Here is a 12,683-nt window from a genome sequence, read left to right on the forward strand (position 1 = left end):
CAGGGACGGGGAGGGAAGGTGGAGGGAAGGGGGTAGGGGTGTGGAGGGGGGGGAGAGGAGAGGGGGGGGGGAGAGGAGGAGAGGAGGAGGGGAGGAGAGGGGGGGGAGAGGAGAGGGAAGGGGGGAGAGAGAGAGTGCCTTTTTACTTCAACCCAAACCCAAACAACCATTTGCAGGCAGTGCTTTTTTACCTCTAACCATATTTTCATTTTCAAACCAAATTAAGGGTACTCACAGTGCTGTAGACATTTGTCCGTGTCATTCAGAGCTCTGATTGAGGCACACCACTTGCAGAGACTGGTTGAGGCACACCACTTGCAGAGACTGATTGAGGCACACCACTTCCTGGTTTTATAGTCCCTCCCCCTCCCTCCAGCAGGGGCAGCAGAGAGAATGGGGAATGTTGTAAAAACATTAATATCTCTGTCAATTTTCATCGACGGGAAAAATCCACGGCACACATGCGGCGGAGGGGGGCTCTGAGCGAGGTGGCCAAAAATGACGGCTGTAGGTGGCGGCGTACTCTGAAACCGCAGCACAGAAAGCCAAAACCGGTCAAGAACAGAGTTTTAGTAATATAGATTACTGCGTGCTCCTGTAGTGACTTGGCTGTATAAAATTAAAACAGTTGGAAAGCATAATTTTATAGTTCACTCATACAATTGCATAACATGGATTGTTCAACATGTAAGTAAAATAGATACATTGTAATTGTTGCTTCCTATTCTTGCACCAGAGCAACAGAACTGGAGAAGCAAGAGATGTATATGTTCCTAACCCGTCCTGCAAAGAATTTGGGAAGTATGAATGGATAGGCCAGCTGATGGGGGCAGCACTAAGAGGCCGAGAGCTTTTGGTAATCATTTCCATTTTTATTGTCCTTTCTATTCTCTGTAAATATTTAACATTTTACCTCTATTTTGACGTGCTTTCATCCTAAACTTAGAATTATTTAAGCATAGGTTTTTAAGAGCATAATTTTCCACATAGCACCATTGTAGTCAGGGGCGGATATCGCTGTCAAAACATTGGGGTGGAGGGGGGGGGGGGGTGGAGGACACAATTTTACACACGCACGCGCACACACACACACACACACACACCTGAGCTGCTTGGTGACTGACTCCGAACTCCAGCAACGTCCGCCCCGAATCGTGAGGCTTGAATCGGCCCGTTCGCGGCGCCTTTCATCGCCCGGCGCGGCTTAAAACCGGCCGCAGGGGCTTCAACATCGGGAGCCTCGATCACCTCGACGCAGCAATTTGACCGAGGGGTGATGGAAGATCTCGTACCAATTTTAAGCCGTGCCGGACGATGAAAGGCCCCGCGAATGGGTCAATTCAAGCTCCACTCTATGATCTTTGCTCCACCAGGATGTCTCCCTCCTCCAATCACCGCGCTCAATCCTCTGTCCCACCTCCTTACCTCCGCCTCTGACCAACATCTCCCTCCTCCAATCATCGTGCTGAATCATAATTTTCCGCCTCCCCCCCCCCCCTCCCATTGCCTGCTGACCGACGTCTCTCTCGTCCAATCGGCGCCCTCAATCATCAGTCCCACCCTGTCTCGCGGAAAGCGGAGATTTTTAATTGATTTTTTTTCCTCCGAATTTAAAAATCGGGATTACAAAACATGGGGGATTGTCCCCCACCTCTCAAAACATGGAGGGGACGTGCTCCCCCCGGGATTTCCGCCCATGATTGTTGTAACCTCAGAAAATACTGGAAATGTTCAGCAGGTCAGGCTGAAGAAAAACGGCTTCTTTTTTTTCAGATAGTAGAATTTAATCTTAACCTTTTTTTCCATGGATTTGCCTTTTGTACCCTTTAATGTCTGGGGAAGAAGGTAGGGAAACCAGAAAATACATTTTCTGGAATACTAAGAAGTCCATAAGCTACTTTTTTAAAATAGATCATCTAGCCTTAAACCAGGCTCATCCAGCCTTGGTGTTTCTGGAGAGTATCATGAGGTGGAAAGAGGATTTCCTGGAGAGAATTGTGGAGGCCAGTTCAAGCAGAAAATGGCGGTTACTGATTTAGGTAGATGATGTGATCAAACATATGATTAGGACGGATTAAAAGGAAATAATTTGCAAAAAAAAGTGGATTGGGATTGTGTGGCAATTATTAACAATGGAAAGAAGGCAGCAGACTGGAGATAGAGGGGCATGTTGAATTGCTTGAAATGGGGACATGCAGAGTTTATCCATTTAACCTAATACCAAAGTAGACTTCAATTCTGTGATTTCAAACTACTTCAGTGTTTTCATAACCCAAGTGTCCATGATAGAATTATGTGCTGGTAACATCTAAACTAATGCAGTGTTCATGGAATTGCCAGTAATGAATTGGGCCTGCAATAAATTAAAAACTGAACATTATTCCTAATCTAGACTAATGAGAACATTGTATATGTTTGGCAGGTGCTGGCTCTTCCTGGAATTGTATGGAAACAACTAGCAGGAGAAGAGGTGAAATGGTCCAAGGATTTTCCTGCAGTGGACTCTGTCTTGGTGAGTTGCAGCTATTTTGTAAATTGGCCTGCATTTTCTGGATTGATGTGCCAACAGGATAATGAAAGGTAGCTGTAGGAATCTTGCTTATATGAAGCTTATTAACTCTCCCTTCTCTATGATAATTTTCCCTTGCTTGAACCCATAAGTTACCAAACATTTTGGATGATTTAATGTTGCCACAAAACGTTGGTTAAAGTGGGAAGTACTCATAAGCATTTTATAGGAGGGGATAGAGATCAGTATCATCTGGAACAGTTGTGCTATACCTCATCTAAAGGCAGCAGTAACTTTTTGTTACTTTCATTGGAATGCTACCTCTTCAGACTAGGCATTTGCTATTTTTCAGTAGTACCTTATTAATTACGTTGACAATTCTACATTATATTACACTTGCACTGCACTAAAAAATAAACCATGATGGGTTCTTCAATGTGGAAGCTTCATGGAATGTAAAAGTTGTGCAGAGAACATGGGAAATGAAAAGAGAATGCAGCAAGGATAATTTATGCTCTTTAGTTTAGTTTAGACATACAGCGTGGAACCAGGCCCTTCAGCCCACCGAGTCAGCGCCGAACAGCGATCCCCGCACATTAACACTGTCCTACACACACTAAGGACAATTTTTACATTTACCAAGCCAATTAACCTACACATCTGTAATTCTTTGGAGTGTGGGATGAAACCAAAGATCTCGGAGAAAATCCACGTGGTCACAGGGAGAACGTACAAACTCAGTACAGACAGCACCCATAGTCAGGATTGAACCCGGTGCTGTAAGGCAGCAACTCTACAACCGGGCCACCCTTGTGGTCATAGTCTACCAGGCCTGTCGGGAAAATACAACAACTGTCATACAGCTTGGAAATGGGAACTTGAGCCCACCATATCCATGCCAGCCATCTAGTACCTATCTATCAGTTCTCATCCTGTAATATTCTAAGCTATGGCCTTTCAAGTATTCACCTATATCCTTAAACATTATGAGAGTATATGCCTCCACCATCCTTCGAGGGATTGGTTATGGTACACTGGGGGCACGGCAGAGCTATTGCCTTACAGCGCCAAAAATCCAGGTTCGATCCTGACTATGTGTGCTTGTCTGTATAGAGTTCTCCTCGTGACCTGCATGGGTTTTCTGAGGTCTTCAGTTTCCTCCCACACTCCAAAGACGTACGGGTTGGCAGTTTACTTGGCTTGGTACAAATGTAGAAGTGTCCCTAGTGTGTGTAGGGTAGTGTGAATGTGCAGGGTTCGCTGGTCGGTGTGGACTTAGAGGTCTGAAGGGCCTGTTTCCGCGCTGTTTTTCTAAACTAAACTAAATTAACTCCGGCCTGCCAAGCAGCCTTAAACCACTGCAATTCACCTATCAAGTCACAACATAACCACAACAAGTCAATGGCTAATGCCATCTTCCTAGCCCTACACTCATCCCTGGAGCAACTCAACAAGAAGGACACCTACATTGGGTTCTATTCAAGAAGTATAACTGCTTTCAATACCATTATCCCAACCAAGTTCATCTCCAAATTCATCAGCAGTCACCTCTGCAACTGAATCCTTGACTCCCTGACAAGCAGACAACAATCGGTGAGGATAGGTTCAAATTTTCAACAATGGTGCCCTGCAAATATGCGTTCTCAGCCACCTACTATACTCAGCGTATACTAACGACTAAAATGTGGTCCTGACTCCCTTCTACCTCATTGAGGACCTCTGAACTATCTTTTATTGGACTGTATCTTGCACTAAATGTTGTACCCTTTATCTGAGCACTGTGGACGGTTTGACTGTAATCGTGCATAGTTTTTTTGTTTGACTGGATAGAACGCAATAAAAATCCTTCACAGTACCTCGCTACTCGTGAATAATAAGCTAAACAAAACTAACTCATGAGTGATCTGGGAGTTAAAATTGCCATCATCCATTCCTCCCACCCCATAAACTATATATACTTTTTTCCCGGCAATGAAGACGCAAATGCGTCGAAGACGCACCCCCAATTTAAGTTGCTAAATTTTGAGAAAAGGATGTTAGGACAGGATCAAGGGTTTGGTTTAGTCCAGGGGTCGGCAACATCTCCTGCATGCCCCAGGACTGGCTTTAGTTCCCAGATCCCTCGCTTCCCCGGGACTGGCTACAGTTCCCAGATCCCTCGCTTCCCCGGGACTGGCTTCAGTTCCCAGATCCCTCGCGTCCCCGAAACTGGCTACAGTTCCTAGATCCCACGAGTCCCCGGGACTAGCTGCAGTTCCCAAGTCCAGCCCCAGCGGCTACTAGCAGCCACCCGAGCTACTTCCCCCCCCCCCCCCCGGCCACAATGCAGTGGCTCCGGAGCAGTGCGGCAGCGGTGAATGAGTGAGTTGCTGGTACGATCCCCGACCCCCACCTTCTCAACCCTCCTGCCCTCCCCGCAACTTTACCCCGGCCAGACTCCATACGCTGTGAAAGGAACCCCCTCCCACCACCCCCTTTTACAGCCATTTCCCACTTTACTGCCGCTTCCCATCAGCTGCCAGCAATGAGGGATAGACTTGGCTATCCCTCAGTACAGCAACATCGTTCTTGATATTGCTGCACTGAGGGATAGCCAAGTCTATCTTTCCTGGCTAACAACTTACCTTCAGCCTCCAAGACGCAGGTAAATTTTCGTGCCTTATTTTTGGGTGAAAAATAACATCTTCATTGCCGGGAAATATGGTATCTATAATATATCTCTTATTAACTGCAAACCATAGGGCAAATTGATTACCTTTTAGCCTCGGCAGCCTGGTATTATCATTTTTCAGGCTAACTAAGTTTGAAACCACAAAAGGCTTTACAGAGTAATACTTGCACTTGTTAATAGTTTAAATTCAGAATATATCATTGTCACTTTGTATCCCATCACATTTGTGGTTCATAAGGATAGTGTTTCTTGGATATGCACTGGAGTTTGTTCATCAGCCTTGCGATGTCGGTGCTCCACAGTGCACGCCACCCAGGGTCATAGAAGGTGGACTTCTGTTGGAAATGTGAATTTGCAGTCTACTCAGAATTTGTTAAGGGCAATAATGTGCCTGCAGATTAACTGGAGCACACATTTACGGTAAGTAAGGCACATATTGTTAATAGGAATAAGCACTCAAGTCAGTGACCTACTCTTCATTAAATTATCTGTGTATTTTTACACGGAGTAAGGCTGTAAAATATTGATGAGCGATAGTCTGGAACACTACCAATCCCATTCTCTCTAGGTAAAATTATTGGAAGTCATGGAAACAATGGACAAGGAGACATTCGAATATAAGTTTGGAAACGAATTAACTTATACCACTGTACTGAGTGACCAGTCTGTAGTGGATCTGAAGCCTGACGGCAGTAACACAGTTGTTCAATATGAGAATCGGATGGAATTAATTCAACTGGTTCAGAAAGCAAGACTGGAAGAGAACAAAGATCAGGTAACGAAGGTCTTCAATGGTGGAGTAAAGGAAAAAGGTGGAAGAGACAGCGGCAAACTATAGAAATGCTGAATAATTTGTTAAAAAACTTTCTTTAACAAATACCTAATGGACTGTGAGCAAAAAAACTATCTGCTGGAGGAACTCGCTGGGTCAGATAGCATCTGTAGAAAGAAAGACACATGACATTGTGGTCTGAAGATCAGTCTCAAAATATCATGTGTCCATTTCCCTTCAAAGATGCTGTGAGACTTTCTGAGTTCCTCCAACAGTTTCTTTTTTTATTCGATATTACAGCATCTCCAGTCTCTAAATGGACCATATTCCGTACAATCAATTTTGGCCCATTGTGGCTGCAACAAATTAAGGGAAACTTTAATGAAGGATATTCCAAATGTGCCCTGGCATGACTTGTTTCAATTTTTCCCTCCATTGCTGAATAAATCATGTTGTGTAGCAAACTTACAGCGGATTCAAGTAAAATCATCTCTACTTTCAAAATATTTGGCTACTTTTATCAGCATCAAATTTGCTAAGCTTATACAATCTCTGATGCAGATTCAGTCAATGAGGGTTGGCCTGTTGAAGGTGGTTCCCCAAGCTGTTCTTGACCTGCTGCCCTGGCAGGAACTGGAGAAGAAAGTCTGTGGTGACCCTGAAATCACAGTGGAAGCTCTGAAACGTTTAAGTGAGTACAAAATGTCTATCTACCAAATGTTGGTTATTTTCCTTTTTTGCTTTACTTGTTATCTACCAGTGAGGATTTTTCAATAGCCCACAAATCCAAGTTGTTAGCTGTCAACATAATGTCAGCTTTGATTTAAAATGTTGTGTTAGTATCTATCGCAGGTGTTTTTCTGACGTTAACAAACTATTTAAAATCTGGCTTATAATCACAAAGACTAGTTAATGCTGGATATTTGAAAGAAGAATTTACAAAATCGTTGAATTGGCAGTCATAAGCGTTTGTATATATTTTTAACCAGCGCAGCACTGACATCTACTGGCGGAAAATAGTACTGTTTGATGGCAAAATACAAGGGGCTTGACTGATTGGGAAGAAAAGACGTGGGGTTGGGACAGAGCCTGGATTGAGGCGAGGTGGTGGGCAATCGGCAAATGGGTAGAGTAGGTGAAAAGGAGACAAAAGGTGCCAGAGTGAGGGCACACACAAACTGAAAGAATAGCACCTCGTACACTATTTGGATAGCTGACAATCCAACAGTATAAACAACAAATTCTCGATTTTCATGTAAGAAACACCTTTTTTTCACTTGAGCCCCTTCTCCCCCAAAGGTGCATACACCACCTCTCCAGGATTATTTCGGATGAACCAATAAAATGTTGGATTTGCCTGCAACACCTAAGTGTTTCTTATGGAAATTATAAACGGACATAATCATTTATATTGAGTCCATTGTCAACAAAACACAGGAGCTTAGACTTTATCTAATTGTAATTTAATTTGTCTACATTTTGTTTTTTAAGCTCGCTTTGACGATCTGGAGCAGTCTGATACCAGAGTCAAATATCTTTGGGAAGCACTCACAAATTTTACCAATGGTAAGTGGGCACCCTGCACAACACTACCTCGGCAGCGAACTATGATACACTACGTATGTGGTTGTACTATGTACAGTGCCCTCCATAATGTTTGGGACAAAGATCCATCATTTATTTATTTGCCTCTGCACTCCACAATTTGAAATTTGTAATAGAAAAATCACTTGTGGTTAAAGTGCACATTGTCAGATTTTAATAAAGGCCATTTTTATACATTTTGGTTTCACCATGTAGAAATTACAGCAGTATCTATACATAGTCCCCCCATTTCAGGGCACCATAATGTTTGGGACACGGCAATGTCATGTAAATGAAAGTCATGTTTAGTATTTTGTTGCGTATTCTTTGCATGCAATGACTGCTTGAAGTCTGCGATTCATGGACATCACCAGTTGCTGGGAGATGCTCTGCATATACATATGGCCTGTATATCAAGCCATATTTAGCTTATGCTTGTTTTGGGGGCTAGTCCCCTTCTGTTTTCTCTTCAGCATATAAAAGCCATGCTCACTTGGGTTCAGATCGTGTGATTGACTTGGCCACTCAAGAATTGACCATTTTTTAGCTTTCAAAAAATCCTTTGTTGCTTTAGCAGTATGTTTGGGATCATTGCCTTGCTGTAGAAAGAACCGCCGGCCAATGAGTTTTGAAGCATTTGTTTGAACTTGAGCAGATAGGAAGTGTCTATACACTTCCGAATTCATTATGCTCCTACCATCAGTAGTTGTATCATCAATGAAGATAAGTGAGCCAGTACCTTCAGCAGCCATACATGCCCAGGCCATAACACCCCCACCACCGTGTGTCACAGATGAGGTGTATGCCTTGGATCTTGGGCAGTTCCTTCTCTCCTCCATCCTTTGCTTTTGCAATCACTCTGATATAAGTTAATCTTCATCTCATCTGTCCACAAGACCTTTTTCAAGAATTGTGGTTGCTCTTTTAAGTACTTCTTTGCAAACTGTAACCTGGCCATCCTATTTTTGCAGCTAACCAGTGGTTTGCATCTAGCAGTGTAGCCTCGGACAAATGACTCCTGAAGAGTGTGTGTGATCTGTCGGACAGCTGTTTGGAGATTTTTCTTTATTATAGAGCGAATTCTTCTGTCATCAGCTGTGGAGGTCTTTCCTTGGTCTGCCAGTCCCTTTGCGATTAGTAAGCTCACCAGTGCTCTCTTTCTTCTCATTGATGTTCCAAATAGTTGATTTTGGTAAGCCTACGGTTTGGCTGATGTCTCTAACAGTTTTATTCTTGTTTCTCAGTCTCATAATGGCTTATTTTACTTTCATTGGCACAACTTTGGACCTCATGTTGATAGACAGCAATAAAAGTTTCCAAAGGTGATGGAAAGACTGGGTGCTGAGAGCTCTCTTACACCTGCATTAAGGAGGCAATTAAACACACCTGAGCAATTATAAACACATGTGAAGCCATGTGGCCCAAACATTATGGTGCCCTGAAATGGGGAGACTCTGTATAAACACAGCTGTAATTTCTACATGGTGAAACCAAAATGTATAAAAATACCCTTTAATAAAATCTGACAGTACACTTTAACCACATGTGATTTTTTTTTTCCATAATAAATCTCAAATTGTGGAGTACAGAAGCAAATAAATAAATGATAGTCTTTGTCACAAACATTATGGAGGACACTGTACTTATGCTTGCATTATGGTCTGATTACTTAGTATAACGTGTGATTTAGTGTATGTTTATTTGTGATGTTGTGTTTAATGTGTCTGTAAAGTTTCCTTAAGTTAGAATTTCATAGTTCCGTTCCTGGTACATATAACAGTTAAACACTCTTGCCTCTTGGCTGCGATCAGACTTGTTAAACCATCTACATGAGTTTCCATAATGAGTGTTTTCTGCATGAAACCTAAATCAGAGATGATTTTCTGAAAGTCTTTTCCTTTTTATTCTAAGGATGTATTTCCATTTCTGGACTAATGTTGATGACTATCTGTCAGCCATGGGGCATTGAAATGCTTTTGCCAATTCTAAAGGACTAAAATTTTTATTATACCACAAAAGATAAAATCATTTTGTTTTTTCTTTGTCTAAAACCATAATATCACATCAGTGAAAAACTGGGGCTTGCCGGTGTCCTGGCCAATAGTTATCTGACAATCATAATCACTTCAAAATAAATAATTAAAATTATTGTTTGGTGATAAGTCCCTTCTATGACTCCATGTTGCTTTGGGAAATCCCGGGGGTGTCAAAGATGCTCTACAGACTTTGTTTTTAAATATGACCACGCAGAGGAATTCAATTATACAGATGATTTCCTTCTGATGGCCTGAATCTGAATTGAAATAAATTTGTGACAGTTTCAGTTAGTCTGCGTTTGAGAGCTTAACACTTCAACTGCCATTAATCAGATTCTTTTATTTTTTACATTAGTACATTTGGTTATTTTGATGCAAGTGAGCTGGGCTACTAATACAGTGTTGTTTCTGGCTGCTCAAATTAAATCTCAGACTAATTACCCAGAGAGAATGACTTCCCATCAGATTAATAATTGTGGGGAATTACATCTAAGGATATAACATTTATTTCCCCCCCCCCCCCCTTTTTGTTAAAACATTTGTGAATGTTATACCACACCCGCAACCAGTAAATACAATCAATTTAACTCACTTAAAGCAGCCCTCAGATTGTTTATTCTTTGTCTAAGATCAGATGTATGCGATATCAATTTGTGATGCTAATAGGAATTGTCTTTTAGCAAACAATCTGTGTACAATTCAATCTCAGACTAATTACCCAGAGAGAATGACTTCCCATCAGATTAATAATTGAGGGGAATTACATCTAAGGATATATGTGTACAATTCAATATTGTTGGTTTAGAGTTACAATCTAAATGTTTGTGTGGTGGGGGTGGGGGGGGGAGAAGATGAGAGACTTTTCTTAGTATTTTCTTTTAAACGTCTTATTTGCCTTTCAGAGGATCGTAGTCGGTTCCTGAGGTTTGTTACAGGCAGGAGCCGGCTGCCAGCCCCTATTTTCGTCTACCCAGACAAGTCCGGGTGAGTAGTTCAGATTTTGATTGGTGATTGCCCTAAAAAAGAATAAATATGGGATGGTAAAATGCCACAACTAACATAATGGAGGCAGAATATTAATTATTGGTGGAAAAATGATGAATATGCTTGAGTTACTTATCCTAGTAGTTTATCATTGCCCAAATTCTTAATCACCTCAAAGCCACTTGAGTGGTGGCAAGTGGCATTAAATACGAATTCATAGTTGGATGCCAAAATAGGACAGTCTCCAGAAAGTGTGATTGTTTATTATCAAAGCTGGTGAAGGAGCTTGTCCTTGGTTATCTAGCCTCAGAAGTAATAATGGTCTTAAGAATTTGAATAGGGTGAAAGAGGTAGAATATAGAACAGTAGGAACTGATCCTTTTGTTCACTCTGCGCCAAATATGATGCCAACCGTACTAATTTCATCTGCCTGCCTGTGGTCTGTATCCCTCTATTCCAAGTCTGTTCATGTGTCTATGTAAATGCCTCTTAAACTTTGTTATTGCATCTGCTTCGACCACCGCCCCAGCAGCTCATTCCAAACATATACCACTCTGTGTAAAAAGAAACTTGCCTTGCATATTTCCTTTAAAATTATCTCCACTTGCCTTAATAAACCTATACATTGCCTAATTCAACAACGATTTAACAAGTTCAGAAATCTATATATTGCAGAATAGCAATATTCATGACATTGGAATAGAATTAGGCCTTTCAGCCCATTGAGTATACTCCGTCATTCAATCATGGCTGATCTATCTTTCCCTCTCAACCCCATTCTCCTGCCTTTTCCCTGTAACCTTACACACCCTTACTAATCAAAACCCTATCAATCTCTGTGTTAAAAATATCCAAACACTTGGACTTCACAGCCATCTGTGGCAAGAGATTTCATAGATTCACCACCATCTAGCTAAAGCATTTTCTCCACATCTCCTTTCTAAATGTATGTCCTTTTATCCTGAGGCTGTGCTGTCTGGTCGGAGACTCTCTCATGAGTGGAAATATCCTCCCCAATTTCACTTTATCCAGGCCATTGATTATTCAATGTTTCAATGAGATTTCTGCCCCCCTCCCTTTAAAATCTAGTGAGTACAGGCCCAGACCCATCAAATGCTCATAATACATTAACCAAATCATCCTCAGGATCATTCTCGTAAACCTCTCTGGGCCCTCTCCAATGCCAGCACATCCCTTCTTAAATAGGGGGCCCCAAAACTGCTCACAGTCCTCCACAGAACCTCATATTCCGCCTGGGTTGCTTGCGTCCGATTAGCATGAACATTGAATTCTCCCAATTTTGCTAGCCCTTGCTGTCTCCTCCCCTTCCTTAACCCTCGAGCTGTCTCCTCCCATCCCCCCGCCCTCGGGCTCCTCCTCCTCCCTTTTTCCTTCCTTCTCCCCCCCACCCCCCATCAGTCTGAAGAATGGTTTCGGCCCAAAACGTCGCCTATTTCCTTCGCTCCATAGATGCTGCTGCACCCGCTGAGTTTCTCCAGCATTTTTGTGTACCCACAGTTCTCCAAATGCTGTTTGATCAGTGCCTTATAAGCCTTAGCATGACATTAACTTTTATATTCTAGCCCCCTACAAATGAATGCTAATTTGGGAATCCTGCACCAGCCCAACTCTCTTTGCACCTTTGATTTCTGAATCCACTCCCCATTTAGAAAATAGTCTACGCCTTTATTCTTACTACCGAAGTGCATGACCACACGCCTTGTTAGGCTGCATTCCATCTGCCACTTCTTTGCCCACTCTCCCAACCTGGCCAAGTCCCTGATTCTTCTGTTCCCTGCCCCTCCATTTATCTTGCAAGCTTGGACACAAAGCCATCAATTCCATCATCCAAATCATACAAGGTGAAAAGTAGCGGACCCAGCACCATTAGTCACCGGCAGCCAACTAGAAAAAGCTCCCTTTATTCCCACTTTCTGCCATTCTGAAATTGACTATCCATGCTAGTATCTTCCCTCTAATACCATGGGTTCTCAGCTTATTTAGTAGCCTCACGTGTGGCACATTAAGGCCTTCTGAAAATCCAAGTAAACAACATCCACTGATTCTCCTTTGTCTATCCTGCTATTTACTTCATTAAAGAATTCCAGCTGATCTGTCAGGCAAGAT

The 12,683-nt window shown here is 42.4% G+C and overlaps 1 protein-coding gene across 2 annotated transcripts in view; it reads left to right on the forward strand.

The window, feature by feature from the left end:
- hectd3 (HECT domain E3 ubiquitin protein ligase 3) overlaps positions 1-12,683 on the forward strand; it is a 46,738-nt gene that overhangs the window by 27,547 nt on the left and 6,508 nt on the right. For both annotated transcript variants that reach the window (XM_033028734.1, XM_033028736.1), the window contains exons 15-20: positions 737-856; positions 2,423-2,512; positions 5,749-5,955; positions 6,514-6,643; positions 7,444-7,518; positions 10,475-10,556. In XM_033028734.1, the coding sequence (XP_032884625.1) occupies positions 737-856; positions 2,423-2,512; positions 5,749-5,955; positions 6,514-6,643; positions 7,444-7,518; positions 10,475-10,556 (704 nt within the window). The remainder of the gene's footprint in view (positions 1-736; positions 857-2,422; positions 2,513-5,748; positions 5,956-6,513; positions 6,644-7,443; positions 7,519-10,474; positions 10,557-12,683) is intronic.

The sequence above is a fragment of the Amblyraja radiata genome, chromosome 10 (assembly GCF_010909765.2).
Source record: "Amblyraja radiata isolate CabotCenter1 chromosome 10, sAmbRad1.1.pri, whole genome shotgun sequence".
NCBI classification, from domain to species: Eukaryota; Metazoa; Chordata; class Chondrichthyes; order Rajiformes; family Rajidae; genus Amblyraja; species Amblyraja radiata.